This window comes from Oryctolagus cuniculus, chromosome 9, assembly GCF_051225735.1.
Source record: "Oryctolagus cuniculus isolate XC-2025 breed Fujian yellow rabbit chromosome 9, ASM5122573v1, whole genome shotgun sequence".
Lineage (NCBI taxonomy): Eukaryota > Metazoa > Chordata > Mammalia > Lagomorpha > Leporidae > Oryctolagus > Oryctolagus cuniculus.
The window spans coordinates 3,820,953-3,838,271 of record NC_142875.1 but is presented as its reverse complement, the minus strand read 5'-3'; the positions used below and the strand labels follow the sequence as shown (position 1 = coordinate 3,838,271).

General features: G+C 41.7%; 1 protein-coding gene across 4 annotated transcripts in view; it reads left to right on the top strand.

Annotated features, from left to right (window-relative positions):
• Positions 1-17,319, top strand: part of MYO16 (myosin XVI) — a 693,372-nt gene that overhangs the window by 242,921 nt on the left and 433,132 nt on the right. For all 4 annotated transcript variants that reach the window (XM_070048580.2, XM_051849982.3, XM_089303408.1 and 1 more), the window contains exon 4: positions 2,616-2,759. In XM_070048580.2, coding sequence (XP_069904681.2) covers positions 2,616-2,759 — 144 coding nt within the window. The remainder of the gene's footprint in view (positions 1-2,615; positions 2,760-17,319) is intronic.

The following is a 17,319-nucleotide window of genomic DNA, read 5'->3' as shown; positions in this document are numbered from 1 at the left end:
CCAGTGCCCCAACAGGGACTAGAACCTGGGGTGCTGGTGCAGGCAGAGGATTAGTCAAGTGAGCTGCGGCGCAGGCCGAGTGATGAATTTTTAAACATCCTTATATTAATCATGGTCTATTTGGGGGGCTGTTAAGTTATTTGACAACAGTTTGATCCTTTCAGGATTTAAGGTCCTGTTTAGGTGGCAACAGAGCAATATTTAGAGTGTGACTGGTATTCCCCGTCCACTGACACAAGACTGGTGCTCCACCCAATGCCCCAACAATAACGAGGCCAGTGGTAGAAGCTGGCACTTGTTCCAACTGTGAAGTTGGGGCTGGCATTGCGGCATAGCGGGTAAAGCCACAGCCTGCAATGCTAGTATCCCAGATGGTTTCTGGTTCCAGTCCGGGCTGATCTTCTTCCAGTCCAGCTCCCTGTGAATGGCCTTGGAAAAGCTGCAGAGGACAGCCCACATGTCCGGTCCCCTTCTATCTACGTGGGCGACCTGTAAGAAGCTCCTGACTTCTGGATTCAGCCTGGGCCCGCCCTGGCTGTTGCAGCCATCTGAGGATGAAACTAGCGACAACTAGTGTGGGGAGCAACTGGGAGCAACTAGACTAAGTTACTGGAATTAAGACTTATTCTATGCATCTGCTCTCCCACAATATGGCGCTGGGAGAGGAGGAAACAGCTTCTACACAGCTGCCTCCAGTTCAACCAATAAACAGCAGGACCTGCTCCTGATTGGAGGAGAGCAGCGTACTTGGCGTGTGGGCAGCCGAGTTGGGATTGGTGGAAGAGGACTATAAAGGAGGAGAGAGACAACATGCACCAGGAACATCTGAGGGAACACCTGAGCAGCCCCCAAGAGAGCCGGCCGGCGGTGTGCTGCTCCCCCGTGGAAGTGGGGAATGTGGCAGGGGGAACCGCCCTTCCACGGAGGTGGAAGGGTCGGTAGCCAACCCGGGAAGAACCAGCAGCAAACCCAGGGAGGGCCGAGCAGACGAAAGAACAACGCAGGGTCCTGTGTCGTTCCTCCACCAAGAGGGGGAGCGACATAATGGTGCCGTGACTCGGATATGAAGCCTAGGCAGGGCTTAGTGTCATTCCTCCACGAAGAGGGGGAGCGACAACTAGGACAAGGGTTGGGGGTAAAGGGAAGGGAAGGTTGAATTCTGTTGGCAGATGAAGGCATAGCAGACCTCCAAGTCTCAAAAACCACCCTCCTGAATGAGGGTGCTTTAGGGGTTTTAGAGAGGCTACAAGAAAGGGGAGCTAGGGGTCAGGGGAACACAGCATAGGGGCAGCTGCATGTTGGCCTGTGGCCTGGGGATAAGGGCCTGGCTGGAGTCACAGTGGTTATCTGGTCCTGTTACACGTTAACTCATGTCCAAGTTCCTGGTTGGTCGGCAATGCTGTCTTCTTCAGGGCACGGGTGTGGTGGCCAAGTGGGCTTCAGTCAGCCTGTGGGCTACATGCAAAAGGTAGTTACATTCTGTCTCAGAACTGGATTCCCTGCCCAGACCTGGGCTTCCTTAAGTAAATGGAACCCTGGAGACAACACTGGCCAAGGTATCATCTGTTGGAGAAGCCAGTGGCCCCATGCGTCTGGCGAGGAGGATCTTGGGGAGCCAGCTGTGCCGCTCCCATGGTCCAGGGAGGTAATCTGGGAGATGGCCACTAGGAGCATGGGGCCTGATGGGATTTTGCACCTGCATTCATTAGGTCCCTTTATTTTTCTGATATTGTCAATATGCATTTGGCATTAATGTGATGCATAGATTATAAATATGGAAGTCTGGTAAAAGCACTAGATGATTTCCAGAGCCTACTGCAAAATGACCACGTGGGACTTTTCAAAATTTATTACAAATTCAAGGTAGTAATAGCAGAACATTAAACAAAGTGCAGGACCCACTCAAGCACCACTGCACAGACTGTGCACTCACGAAACCAGCCCTGACTTTTATACGTCATATTGATTATTTATGTTTTACCTATAAATAGAAAAATAAGAACAATTTCAGTTTCTGAATAGTTTGTAGATTATGGAGTATCTATAAAATACAATATTATAAAATCATGAATGGTTATGCGAGAAAACCTAAATTTTGACGATTTTCGTGCCCAATATGGCGTGTGGAATGCCTAGTGGTCTTAGGCCATGAGTCTGAGGCCACACGTGGGAATGGTGAGACAAGAGAATAGATACATTTTGAAGAGTCTTGTTTCTTGGGTAGACTTTGTTCTTTCAGTACAGACAGACAAGGCATGCTTTAAAGCAGAAGAAACATGAGGTCAAATCAGTGTTTTGGAAAGATAATTGTTATAAATGGGTCAAGATTTTCTAAGAATCACACCTGCTAATGAGAAGACCTGGTGACTTGTTTTTAGAACCTTCTTCATATCATCTAATGTCTCCTTTTCTTCTGCCCTGTCCGTTGACTCTGCCTCCCGAGTCTGACAGATGCCTTTGGCCTTATAGGCTACTTGGGGACCAAGAACGTGTCCGTTCCCAGTTTAGAGTCTCCTCTCAGCTTTCAGAAGTGTCACTGAAGTTTTACGTCCAAGAAGACGTGGAAGAACCTGTACTGCAGGTGCTTGAAATCTTCTTTCCTCTCCTTCTTTCAGTGTGCTCGGTACGACAACGCCTTCATTGCCGAGATCCTCATCGACAGAGGAGTCAATGTCAACCACCAGGATGAAGACTTCTGGACCCCAATGCACATAGCCTGTGCCTGCGACAACCCCGACGTGGTCCTGCTGCTGGTGTTAGTGAGTAAACCATCCATCATCCTCCAGGGGTGGTTGAGTGGCATGGGCACGGCTGCAGATTTAACTAACATGATTTCATCCTATGTAAGACTTAACTTGAGAAAAAAATGTGTCTATGTCATCATTTATTCACCTAGAACACAAGATAATTAGAGACCAGGATGTGAGTCACACAGTTCACGAAGCAAGTTGTGGGGAAGCCGTGCCAAGCTTGGCTGCGGTGGTCTTTCTTTAGGAATTACTTTGCTACGACTTGGGTTTCACTGGCATTGTTTGATAATTCCACTTTCCAGTTCACTCTCACTTGTTAAAGTTTTAGCCAAAGAGACGTGCAATCATAAGGAGATATGACTTACAGTGAATCTTTTTCTGGGCAGTGTTTGCTTATGTGAAAACTGTAAATGTGAAAACATGGGATTCCATTATAATGGCATTTGGTTGCATCTTAAATCCTGACTTTGCTCCTTACACGTTATTTTTGAATTGAGATTTTTCTCCTAATTAATTCCTATGTACAAAGATTTTAAGAAATTATGCAGAATTTTCACAATAGGATAAGAATAAGAAGGACTTGAATTTAGCCCCTTTCAGTAATACAAACCATCTAAGTGCCTGGCATTTCACATACATTATTCCATTTAAGCTGCAAAAATTTTACATACAAGCAAATTGATGCCCACATACATGAAGCAACTTCCCATTGGCAGAAGACAAACTGCAGATTTGCACTCAAATTTAACGACTAAATTCCTTTTTCTCACCTGGCCATGCCACTGACATCAGCTTCCTGAGCTGCCATCACAGAGCACCACATATTGATGCTGAACACGAGACAGATTTGTTATCTCACAATTCTGGAAGCTAGAAGGCTGACTGAGGTGTAGGCAGGACCTTGCCACCGCAGTAAATTCTGGAAGGACTCCTTCCTTGCATCTCTCTGGTATTCCTTGGCTTATAGAAGTTCCCTCCAACCTCTGCCTCTTCCAGCATTTTGTGCCCAGTCTCCCTCTCACTCCTTTTATTTTATTTTTTGAAGATTTTTTTTGAAAGTCATATTTGCAGAGAAAGAGGGAAAGACAGAGAGATCTTCCATCTCCTGGTTCACTCCCTAGTTGGCCACAACTGTCATGGCTGGACCAAGCCAAAGCCGGAGGCCAGGAGTTTCATCAGGTCTCCCACATGGTGACGGGAACACAAGCACTTGGACTATCTCCTGCTGCTTTTCCCAGGCCATTAGCAGGGAGCTGGATCAGAAGTAGAGTAGCTGGACTTGATCCAGTGCCCACATGGGATGGCGTTGTTGCTGGCAGTGGCTTTACCTCCTAGCTACGACACTGGCCTGTCTTATTCCTTTTAAAAAGACCCCAGTCATTGGATTTAGAGAACTGTTCCCTGCCAGTGCAATATGGCCTCTTCTTAACTTGATTACTTGCTCAAAGAACTTATTTCTAGTTAAGGTCATGCTCATAAGTAGCAGGCATTAGCACTTGAGGATATCTTTTGTGGGAAACAATTAAATAAACTACACTGCAGAAGCTTTTTAGAGGCCATGAGCTGGGGCTTCCTTCATGTTTCAAGATGCTGTATCCCATAAGTTTTGGTATGTTGTGCTGTTATCCTCATTTACTTCCAGAAAGTTTTTGATTTCTCTTTTGATTTCTTCTGTGACCCATTGTTCATTCAGGAGCATGTTGTTCAATCTCCATGTGTTTGCGTATGCTCTAGGGATTCCTGAGTTGCTAATTTCCAACTTCATTCCTTTATGGTCTGAGAAGCTGCATGGTATGATTCTAATTCTTTTGAAGTTGCTGAGACTTGCTTTATGGCCTAGTATGTGGTCAATCCTAGAGAAGGTTCCATGTACTGCTGAGAAGAATGTAAATGCTTTATGTGTAGGATGAAAAGTTCTGTAGGTATCTGTTAGATCCATTTGGGCTATAGATGCTTAAATTCATCCAGTTTTCTGAGTTGTCCCTCAAGAATATGGATACTTCTTTTCACAGTTGAAATGTATGTCACCAGGCCGGCGCCACGGCTCACTAGGCTAATCCTCCGCCTTGCGGCACCGGCACACGAGGTTCTAGTCCCGGTCGGGGCGCCGGATTCTGTCCCGGTTGCCCCTCTTCCAGGCCAGCTCTCTGCTGTGGCCAGGGAGTGCAGTGGAGGATGGCCCAAGTGCTTGGGCCCTGCACGCCATGGGAGACCAGGAGAAGCACCTGGCTCCTGCCATCAGATCAGCGCGGTGCGTGGGCCGCAGCGCGCCAGCCGCGGTGGCCATTGGAGGGTGAACCAACGGCAAAGGAAGACCTTTCTCTCTGTCCCTCTCTCACTGTCCACTGTGCCTGTCCAAAAAAAAAAAAAAAAAAAAAAAAAGAAATGTATGTCACCGATGATGCTTTATTCTGCCAAATCCTGGAAGAGGGAGGCTACATTAAATAGATTAGGAAAGTGAAGGAGCTATAAACATCACTGAGCTATAGGTGACACTCATGGAAACTTGGTGGACTGGTCCTCCACATGAAGATTGGACAGCGTCTTTATGTTGTAGGAAGAGAACCTAAGAGCCATTCGCAATAACAACCCTCTCAGAGGAGAACTCCATCACCATTTTAGTGGTCACTTGGGAAAGGACCAACTCTAGGACTCGTGGGAATGCTCAGAATTCACGAACACAGGCTGAGTTCTTTAGAAAGGGGCCTTAGCCTTGGTAGCTTTTGGATGCATTATTTTTGATAGTTCAATGACAGGAAGACTTGGAAAAATAGCTGGTTTAGTTATATGATAATGGGATGAAAGATTCAGTTTCTGACTTGGTGGTTTTCCTATGTTCTGATTTATTTTTTCTCTGCCTCTTGGTCTATTCAGAAACTTTTTCCATGTCCACTTCCATTTATTTTCTCCAATTATTATTAATTACCATGCAGCTTCTCAGACCATAAAGGAATTACACTAAGTGTTTGCCAAAGGAGGCTCTTTATTATTTCTCCTGCATGAGAATTGGTCATATTTATTCTCAAGAATCAAAAGTCATGTGCTTTGCTTGAAATTTTAAAACCCTTCATGTTTCCGTAATGCAAATTACTGGGCAGAGACTCGACCTTCACGAGTGCAGACAGCTTTATCTCAGTTCCCCTTCCAGCAAGACGGCGTCGCTCTACTCGAAGACCTCAGCTTCCTATTTATGATGGAATAGGGCAAGCGGGTTTATCTCATGCAGTGAATCTTCCACTGAGTCCAGGTCTAGGCATCTCATTATACTCAAAAGTGAAGGTCACAAAACATCCCAGAATCAATGCACCAAATTATGACCAATAGAAAACAAACAAACAGAAACAGAGCTCAGTTCATGATAGCTGCACAATGTCGAGGTGCAAAGTTGTACATGCTTGCAAACCTCTCCCCTGACCTACGCAGAGAGGAGAAATCTCAGAACCATCACTGATGGTAGAGGTAGCAAACAATGAGACTGTCCTGAGGGAGGGGAAAGGGACAGGTTTATAACCAGACGTCGGGTTTCAGCAGGCCACAAGAATTAGTACCTATGAGTCAATAATACAAGATAGTCTATAATGATTCCCTGTTGTGTGCCTGGCTGTCCCCACACATCATTTCCCATCAGCTTTCACAAGCAGATTGATGTTCAGATAAATTAAGCACCTTGCCAGGGTCCAAGAGACTAGCTGTATATTTGCACTCCAGTTCAGCGTCCAAAGTCTATCCTGTTTTTTGCTGAGCCACGCTGCCTGTGCAGCATGTGGCTTCCTGAGATGCCACACCAATAACTATGGATTTGGTGCACAAATGGGGAAGTGTACGTTAGTCTTGTTCCTGTTGAGGTCATGGCGAGGGAGATCAGTGAACAATGACATTCATCTCACTCTCCAGAATAAATGCTTAGAGAAAATCTAAGAAATTGAAGGATCAAATTATTTTCCTAACTGGAAATACCCTCCAGTCATCGTCAGACTCAGCTCCTTTCCTTGGGAAGAGCCTTGTTCTCCTTTTCTGTGTGTTTTCCCTCCTGTGTTTTTGATATTTGCTCATTTATTTGTGGGGATTGTAGGCACATTACCTGTGAATATTGTACTTGTTTAAATAATGATTTATTTTTCCTCTTTGTTCTCCTGAGACACAGTTTCTGTAACCCCTATTTGTTCCCATGGCAACTACTCAATCATATTAAAGGCCAGTTGCCTTCATAATGAGCATCTCTTCTGCCTGGAACAATTTGGTTCAATAATTTTTATCTAACTTGCACCAGTGCTGTTCATTAGGGAGCATCGAGTTGGTCACCTGCTTAGTAATTTGCTTCCAGCAAGTCACCATGGAAGCAAGTTAGTGTGTACCTGGCTGTTGGTTCACAGAGCGCCTCACAGTCAATAAATGCTCAATGTATACCTGCAGAATTCACAAGTCAACAAATGAGTGAAAGAAAGGCCAATTTCTGAAAGTCAGCCTGCATTTGTTATCGCCAGTATTAACTTGTATCTAATACAACTGTCATGTACTCCCATTCAACTTTTTGCTTATTCTAGTATTCCTCATCCCATCAACTCAATGATTTAGAACCACTTGCTTTAGCACACTAATTCTCTTTACAAGACAGTATTGAGAAATATAAACTCACTGCACCTAATGTATGATCATAGAATTAAGTCTGTAATTTTTAAATTACTAAGAACATTTCCATGGCTTTCGATGCCCTGTTTCTCACTTCATAGAATAACCCAGTTGACTCTCTATATTTGCTAAATACTTTCATTCAGTGATGTTCACCTGCTGATCACTATCTCCATTCACACACAAATAAATATTAATTCATAAGTAACAATTTGCTCACATAGGACTTGCCTTAAAGAGAGCCATAGTTTGTTCATTCCTTCAGCAAATATTATTTTATATTTGCTATGTTCTAGGTGTTACACAGTGAGCAAGAAGACATCTTATGTCCTAGATTAATGGCAAAAAATAATGTTGCAAGTAATAAAAGTGTACTACTGAAGAGCTTGATTCATGAATTAAGCAACTCTGAGTTGCCTTACTCATATCATGTTATACCCAACCCAACTATCCATCCATGAGTGTGGTTTACTTTTAAATAAATACTGGAATAATTTATTGTCACAGAACTTCTTTAAAAATATTTATTTATTGGGAGGGCAGAATTATAGAGAGAAGAGGAGAGAGAAATCTCCCATCTGCTGGTTCACTCCCAAAATAGCAACAAAAGCCAGAGTTGGGCCAGACTGAAGCTAGGAGCTCGAGCTTCTTCCAGGTCTCCCACATGGGTTCTGCGGCCCATGTACTTGGGCCATCTTCTGCTGCTTTTCCCAGGATATTAGCAGGGAGTTGGATTGGAAGTAGAGCAGCTGGGACTTGAAACTCTACCCATATGGGATGCTGACATTGCAGGCAGAGACTTAACCTGCTATACCAAGATGTTGGCCCCATAAAACTTCTGATTACTATAGAAATGTTATTTTCAGCCAGATCTGAATGCCTTAAGGACTGATTCTGAGGCCAGAGTGCTGTTTAGGACATCAGCCATTCTATGAGTCTGCTGTGTATCCTGCTTCCCATGTTGGATCATTCTTTCCCTTTTTAATTCTATCAGTTAGTATTAGCAGACACTAGTCTTGTTTATGTGATCCCTTTGACTCTTAGACCTATCAGTATGACCAACTGTGAACTGAAATTCCTTGCTGAAGAGCCCATGAGAGTATTTTCGGCATGGAAAGCCAAGACATTCTGGCAAAAAAAAAAAAAAAAAAAAAACCTAAATGAAAGATCTCTGGGAGTGAGATCCCAGTAGAAAGAACGGGCCAACAAAGAAGGAGGTACCCTTCTCTGAAGGGAAGAGTGAACCTCCATTTGACTATGACTTTGTCTAAATAAGATCGAAGTCGGTGAACTCAAAAGGCCTCCATAGCCTTGGAAACTCATGACAAGAGCCTAGGGAGATTACTGACGCCATAAGCAAGAGTGTCATTTTGTTAAGTCAACAACAGGAGTCACTGTGCACTTAACTCCTCATGTAGGATCTCTGTCTTTAATGTGTTGTTCAATGTAAATTAATGCTATAACTAGTACTCAAACAGTATTTTACACTTTATGTTCTGTGTGGGTGCAAACTGTTGAAATCTTTACTTAATATGTGCTAAATTGATCTTCTTTACATAAAGATAATTGAAAATGAATCTAGATGTGAATGGAATGGGAGAGGGAGAGGGAGTTGGAAGGGTTGCAGGCAAGAGGGAAGTTATGGGGTGGGGGGAGAGCCATTGTAATCCATAAGCTGTACTTTGGAAATTTATATTTGCTAAATAAACATTTAAAAAAAAAGAAATGTTATTTTCAACAACCTTCAAAGAGAGGTTATTTTTATTTGCAGGATCAAATGTCATTGTACATGGTTTAGCACTGTATAGCCCGTAGTCAGTTTCCAGAGCTGGTTGATCGCTGACAGAGATGGTGCTCTATTCATTGACTCAGTCTTTATATCTCTCCAAAGGGAGTCAGCAGTGAACCAAAGAAGAAAAACTCTGCCTTTTGTAATTCAGATTCTGCTGGTTAGAAGCGGAAGAAAGTAGACACATTTGGCATAGGAATATAATGCAGACTCCAAAAAAAGAAGGGGCGTCATGGATGACTTCACTTCTTAGGGGTCCTGTGCTCTAGGTGCTTGGCATTATAATTTTTGTTTCCTGCACTGGATGTTGTGAGGGGTAGGAGATTGGGGTTACAATATTTTTGAAGCACATTTTTCAAGTTCGTCAGGATATCATCTATAAAAAATGATAACTACTGCAAATTCTTGTTAAGCAGTGGCATGTGTGTGTGGCATTGTATACATGACAGCACTCAAATGATGCTACTTTAATTGAATCACAAGTGTTTTATGTTTAGGAGTAGGCTTTATTTTACCAAATGATCTAATAACTCTGGTGGATACTAATAATTTCCTTTTACACAGCTTTCCTTAATGTGTCAGATATTTTAATATATATTCTGTGATTATTAACTCACTTAGTCCTCCCAAAATTCAATTTCATAGATGCTGGTGTTTTTTGATTTTTATGGGTGAGACCTGGATACCTTGGACGGTGATACTACACACTGAAGGCCAGTTATCAGTGGCATAGACAAGAATTGATCCCAGAAGTTCTAGCTTCAGAATCTGAGCCCCTAGCCACTGGGAGCTACTGCTCTATTGCTTGTAATTAATACAGAACTCTAAGTCAGATAACTGGGCTCAGATCGTGATTCTCATTCCAATATCACACATTTTTCTTTAAAACACAGCCTTCTGTCTCTGTAAGTATAGAGTCACTCGTCATGGTTTGACAGAACCGAGCTCCTCTAGGGCTCATTGCAAGGTCAGATCCTTTCCACTCTGTTCATAGCATTCTCAACAACATATTCGTGCACAGCTTCACTCTGTGTATGTTTTTGTATGGAGACACCTTGTTCGATGTCTGATGTAGATTCATGAACCTTGCACTCAGGACCAATAGCACCGTAAGGATCCCTGAATGAACTTTATCCGAGACAACTGATTTCTCTGCTGTGGTACATCATAGCTTTCTTCCACTTAGGAACAGTGGACAGTACTTTAGAGCAACATGTGGGGAACTTTTTTTTTAACTTTTATTTAATGAATATAAATTTCCAAAGTACAGCTTATGGATTACAATGGCTTCCCCCCCATAACGTCCCTCCCACCCGCAACCCTCCCCTTTCCCACTCCCTCTCCCCTTCCATTCACATCAAGATTCATTTTCGATTATCTTTATATACAGAAGATCAGTTTAGCATACATTAAGTAAAGATTTCAACAGTTTGCTCCCACACAGAAACATAAAGTGAAAAATAATAGATGATTTTTTAAATGATGATGAAATCAGATCAGACCTATTGTCATGTTTAATCCCAGTGAGAGTCAAGTTGGGAATTGATAATTTCTTTTTTTTTTTTTACAGAAGATCAGTTTAGTATACATTAAGTAAAGATTTCAACAGTTTGCACCCCCATAGAAACACAAAGTGAAATATATTGTTTGAGTACTCGTTATAGCATTAAATCTCAATACACAGCACATTAAGGACAGAGATCCTACATGAGGAGTAAGTGCACAGTGACTCCTGTTGTTGACTTAACAAATTGACACTCCTGTTTATGGCATCAGTAATCTCCCTATGCTCCAGTCATGAGTTTCCAAGGCTATGGAAGCCCCTTGAGTTCTCCGACTCTTATCTTGTTTAGACAAGGTCATAGTCAAAGTGGAGGTTCTCTCCTCCCTTCAGAGAAAGGTACCTCCTTCTTTGAAGACCTGTTCTTTCCACTGGGATCTATTCAGGTTTCTGAGGAATCTCCAGACTGACTTCCATAGTGGCTTGACCTGTTTGCATTCCCACCAACAGTGGATTAGTGTCCCTTTTTCCAACATATGGGGAACTTTTAAAAGCTCAAAAATGTGGAAAATGTTAAATGCACCAAAAAAATAAAAAGGGTTCTTGCTTACTGTGACAAGCTGAAACAGGAGGCAGAGATTATTATGCAGTTTGCCCTCAGCTGTGAATGTGCACATTAGGTGGCTAAAATTGTTGATCACGCTGTATATCCACTAATGACCACAGAAGTGTTGAGAGCACACCTTCTAGTCTTGACATCTGGTATTGTGATGCCTCCAGATTTGTTTTTGTTGTACAGGATTGCTCTAGCTTTTTGGGGTCTCCTGTGTTTCCATAAGAATTTCAGCATCATTTTTTCTGGATCTCAGAATGTCTTGGTATTTTGATTGGGATCACATTGAAACTATACATTGCTTTTAGTAGTGTGGACATTTTGATGATATTGATTCTTCCAATCCATGAATAAGGAAGATTTTTTTCAATTTTTCTATGTCTTATATTTCTGCATTTAATGTTTTGTAATTATCAACATAGAGATATTTGATGTCCTTGCTTAAATTTATTCCAAGGTATTTAATTTATATCAAGCTATTGTAAATGTGATTGTTCTTAGAAGTTTTTTTCCCAACCATGGCATTGTCTGTGTATACAAAGGCTATTGATTTTTGTGTGTTGATTTTATATCCTGCCACATTACCAAACTCTTTTATGAGTCCCAATAGTGGATTCTTTTGGATCCTTAAATATAGAATCATGTCATCTGCAAATAGGAATAGTTTGACCTCCTTCCCAATTTTTATCCTTTTGATTTCTTTTTCTTTCCTAATGGCTCTGGCTAAAACATCCAGGACTATATTGAATAGTAATGGTGAAAGTGGGCATCCTTGTCTGGTTCCAGATCTTAGTGGCAACACTTCCAACTTTTCTTCATTCAGTTAGATGCTGGCTACGGGTTTGTCATAAAGTGCCTTGATTGTCTTGAGCAATGTTTCTTCTACACCCAGTTTTCTTAAGGTTTTCATCATGAAAGGATTTTGCATTTTATTAAATGCTTTGTCCGCATCTATTGAGATAATCATGTGGATTTTGTTTTTCAGTTTGTTAATGTGGTGTATCACATTGATTGATCTGCGAATGTTGAACCATCCCTTTATACCAGGGATAAATCCCAGTTGTTCTGGGTGAATGATCATCCTGATGTGTTGTTGGATTTGATTGGCTAGGATTTTGTTGAGGATTTGCGTGTCTCTATTCTTCAGGGAAAGTGGTCTATAGTTCTCTTTCTCTGCTGTATCATTTTCTGGTTTAGGATTTAAGGTGATGCTGGCTTCATGGAAGGAGCTTAGGAGGATGCCCTCCCTTTCAATTGTTTTGAAAAGCTTGAGAAGGGTTGGAGTTGGTTCATCTTTAAATGTCTAATAGCAAGCAGCAATGAAGCCATTTGGTCCTGGGCTTCTCTCTCTTGGGAGGGACTTTATTAATGATTCAATATCCATCTAGTTATTGGACTGTTTAGATTTTCTGTGTCTTCATGGCTGAATTTTGGTAGATGGTATGTGTGTAGGCATCTATCCATTTCTTCTAGGTTTCCCAACTTGCTGACATACATCTCTTTGAATAATTCCTGAAGATTCTTTTTATTTCTGTGGCATCTGTTGTTTCATTTCTTTTTTCATTTCCAATTTTATTGATTTGTGCCTTCTCCCTCTTTGTTTAATTGAGCACATGGTTTATCATTTTGTTTATTTTTTTAAATCTACCTTTTAATATCTCTTATCTTTTGTATTTTCATTTCAATTTTTTAAATTTCTTCTCTAATTTTACTTTTTTCTTTCATGCTACTTATTTGGTATTTGGTTTGTGGTTGTTTTTCTAGGTCCTTGAGATGTATTTATAGCTCATTTTTGAGTACCTTTCTAATTTTTTCACCTAGGTGCCAATTGCTATAAATTTCCTTCTTAACTGCTTTTGGTGTATCCCATAAGTTTTGATATGATGCATTGTTATCTTCATTCATTTCCAGGAATTTTTTTATTTCTCTTTTGATTTGTTTTCGTGACCCACTATTCATTCAAAAGATGTTGTTCAGTCTCCCTATGTTTGCAAATGGTCTAGAGATTCTTGAGTTGTTGATTTCCAGCTTCATTCCTTTGTGATGAGAGAGATGCATGATATGATTTCGATTTTTTTTTTGAATTTGCTGAGACTTGCTTTATGGCCTAGCATATTGTCTTTCCTAGAGAAAGTTTCATGAACTGATGAGAAGAATGTGAATTCTGCAACTGTGCTGTGAAAATCTCTGTAGATATCAGCTAGGTCCATTTGTTCCATAGTATTGGCTAACCCTGTTGTTTGTTAACTTTCTGTATAGTTGATCTATCCATTGATGAAACTGGGATGTTGAAGTCCCCCATTCCTATTGTATTGGAGTCTGTGTCTCCCTAAAGATCCCTTAATATTTCTTTAAATTAGCCAGGCGCCCTATAATTGTGTGTGTGTGTGTGTGTGTGTGCATTTATTATACTCACATCTTTCTGCTGAATTGATCTTAATCATTCCATGTTGTGCTTTTTGTCTTTCTTAACAGTTTTTGTGTTAAAGTCTATTTTGTCTGATATTAGGATGGTTACACCAGTTTTTTTTTGTTTTGTATTAGAATGGAATCTTTTTCCATCCTTAACTTTCAATCTCTGTGTATCTTTGTCGTTGAGATGTGCTTCTTGCGGGCCCCAAATAGTTGGGTTTTGTTTTTTAATCCATTCAGCCAGTTTGTATCTTTTAACTGGAGAGTTGAGGTAATTTACATTCAAGGTGACTATTGATAATTAACGACTTGACCCTGCCATTTTTCCATAAATATTGCTATTGTTTACTGTGGATTTCATTTGTACTTTTACTGGGAGATTTTCTGCCTTCACCTTCTTTCAGAGTGCTGACTATGTTTCGTGTTTCTGTGTGTAGCACATCCTTAAGAATCTTTGGTAAGGCTGGACAAGTGGTGACAAATTCTTTCAATTTCTATTTGTGAAAGGTCTTTATTTCACCTTAATTCATAAATGAGAGTTTTCAGGGTACAGTATTCTGGGTTGACAGTTTTTTACTCTTAAGATGTGAAATATATCTCGCTGTTCTCTCCTAGCCTATAGGGTTTGTGATGAGAAGTCAGCTGGGACTCTAATTGGAGATTCTTTGAAAGTAATCTGGCATTTCTCTCATGTAGTTTTTAGAAACTTTTCTTTATGGTTTACTGTGGAGAGTTCAACTGTAATATGTCATGGTGACGGTTTTTTCTGGTCATGTCTATTAGGAGTTCTGTGTGCTTCTTATAGTTGGACATCTCTTTCTTTTTCTAAATTGGAGAAAGTTTCTGTAAATATTTCACTAAATTGGCCTTTCTAGTCCACTCTGTATTTCCGCACTTTCAGGAAGTCCTGAGACCTGTATGTTGGGTCTTTTGATAGTATCCCATAAATCTCCAACACTGCTTTTTTTAAGATTTATTTTATTTATTTGAAAGACAGAGTTACAGAGAGAGGTAGAGACAGAGATAGAGGTCTTCCATCCACTGGTTCACTCCCCAGATGACCGCAATGGCCAGAGCTGAGCTGATTTGAAGCCAGGAGCCAGGAGCTTCTTCCAGGTCTCCTATGTGAGTGCAGGGGTCCAAGGACTTGGGTCATCTTCTACTGATATTCCAGGCCATAGCAGAGAGCTGGATCGGAAGAGGAGCCCATATGTGATGCTGGTGCTTCAGGCCAGGGCTTTAACCCACTGTGCCATAGCGCCAGCCCCTAACACCCCAACACTGCTTTTCATTTTTCTAATTTATTCTTGTTTTTTTTTTTTGTTCTGACTGAAAGATATCCAGGGATATGTCTTCTAACTTGGATCTTCTTTCTTCTGCCTCATTGAGTCTGTTGTTAAGGATTTCCACCATATTTTTTATTTGCTCTATTGTATTCTTCCTTTCTAGTATTTCATTTTGATTTCTGTTTAAAATCTCAATGTCATGGGTGAAATTTTCATTCATGTCATGCATGGTTTTCTTTACTTTGTGGATTTGCTTCTGATTACTTTTGAGTAATCCTATGATTAATACTTTGAATTCTATTTCTTGGATTTCTTCAGTCTTTTTGTATTCTAATATTGAAATCGTGTTGTTTTCCTATGGGGTGTCATCCTTATTCTTGTTTCTTGAATTTCTGCATTTATTTTTAGGCGTTTGTGGAATTGCTTGTTGGTTCTTTCCTCCCATGGCTTTTATGTTGGAGCTATGGCTAAGAGCTAAGCTCTGTGGCTTGTTGGAATGTCTTCACTTTCAGGGAATGCCAAGAGATATGTGTTGGGTGTGACCTGGGAGTTCTGGTCAGTGCTCTGGGGTGAGGCAAGTATCCAGGGTAACACCCACGTTGGGTGTGGTAGATCTCCTCCTGTTGACAAAAGGGGGGGAATGGTCACCTCTGTTGGTGTGATGATCTTCTCCCCTTCTGTCCTCCAAGCTGAGGAGTGCCCAGGTGTTAGCCCCCAGCGGGTCAGTGCTCACCTGCTCCACCATATGAAATGTAATGACAGTCTGCACAGTCCTCACACAGTTCCCTCTGCAGTGACTTGCTGCAGGCAAACAACGTGCTCAAGTCACACCCAGTGATTACCCAGAGGCACAGCTACACCTTGCACCCTCTCATGTCATCACCAGCTTCCAACAGTCTCAGCACACAAGGCTCCCATGGCCACTGTGTGCAGAGGTTTCACTCTGTCTGCCAGGCTGTCCAGTCAACAGAGAGGCAGATGTTCCCTGAGCCAGCCCTGCCTGGGTGGCTCAAGCCCCAGAGCCTGTGGGCACCTCACAGTCCTATGTGGGTGCCCAGATACTGGACAACCCACCCAGCTAGGCTCAAAGTCAGTGGGGACTGCAGAGGTTTCCCTCTGCTAGGATCTCCGTATCATGTACTTACACAAGAACCACTGGCTGAATGTTGCTCTCTCGCTGCTGCTGCCACCAGTACTCCGTGAAGAGGGCGTCCTGTCTCAGCCAGTTGCTGTGTACATGAGCAAAGACGTTCACCCAAACCCAAAATGGCAGCTGCACCTTCTCAGCCGGGCAGCAGGTGCTGCTGTGGGGAGATTGGAATGAGATGAATGTACCCTTATACTTCCACTGGGTCCATGAGTTGCTGCAGTCTGGTCTCATCTCCATCTCCAAGCTGCAACCCACTCCAGTCTTGGCTGCTGCAGTTGTGTGTTGGGTCCTTGTTTGTGCTGCGCGTTCACACTTTCTGCACAGATCCATGGCATTCCTCTTTTGTAGAATTCCCAGTGTGGTTTTCTCTCTAATTCTCCCCTGAGAGTACACTTCCTACACTTTTTTTTTTTTACTACTTATCCCTAGCTTTGCATAGTACATCATTCTCCAATCTGTCATCTTGGAATCTCCCCCTGTATATCTTCTAGAGATTCTTGACTTGCTGATTTCCAGCTTCATTCCATTGGTTAGAGAAGACACATGATATGATTTCAAATTTTTTGAATTTGCTGAGACTTGCTTTATGGCCTAGCATGTGGTCTCTCCTAGAGAAGGTTCTATGCACTGGTGAGAAGAATGTGTATTCTCCAACTGTAGGATGAAAAGCTCTGTAGGTATCCATTAGGTCCATTTGGTTGATAGTGTTGATTAACTCTGTTGTTTCCAGGCTGATTTTTGTTCTGGTTGATCTGTCCATTGCTGAAAGTGGGGTGTTGAAGTCTCTCATTACTATTGTATTGGAGTCTGTGTCTCCCTTTAGATCCATTAACATGCCTTTTAAATAGCCATGTGCCCTGTAATTAGGGGCATATATGCTTACAATAGTCATATCTTCCTGCTGACTTGATCACTCAATCATTATATAGTCCCCTTCTTTGTCTCTTTTAACAGTTTTGTCTTAAAATCTACTTTGTCTAATATTAGGATGGCTACAGCAGCTTTTTTCCTTTTTTTTTTTTTTTTTTTTTTTGGTTTCTGTTAGCATAGAATATCTTTTCCCACCCTTTCACTTTCAGTCTGGGGTATCTGTTGATGAGATCTGTTTCTTGTAGGCAGTAAATGTTTGGGTCTTATTTTTTAATCCAATCAGTCAGTTAGTATCTTTTAACTGGAGAGTTGAGGCCAT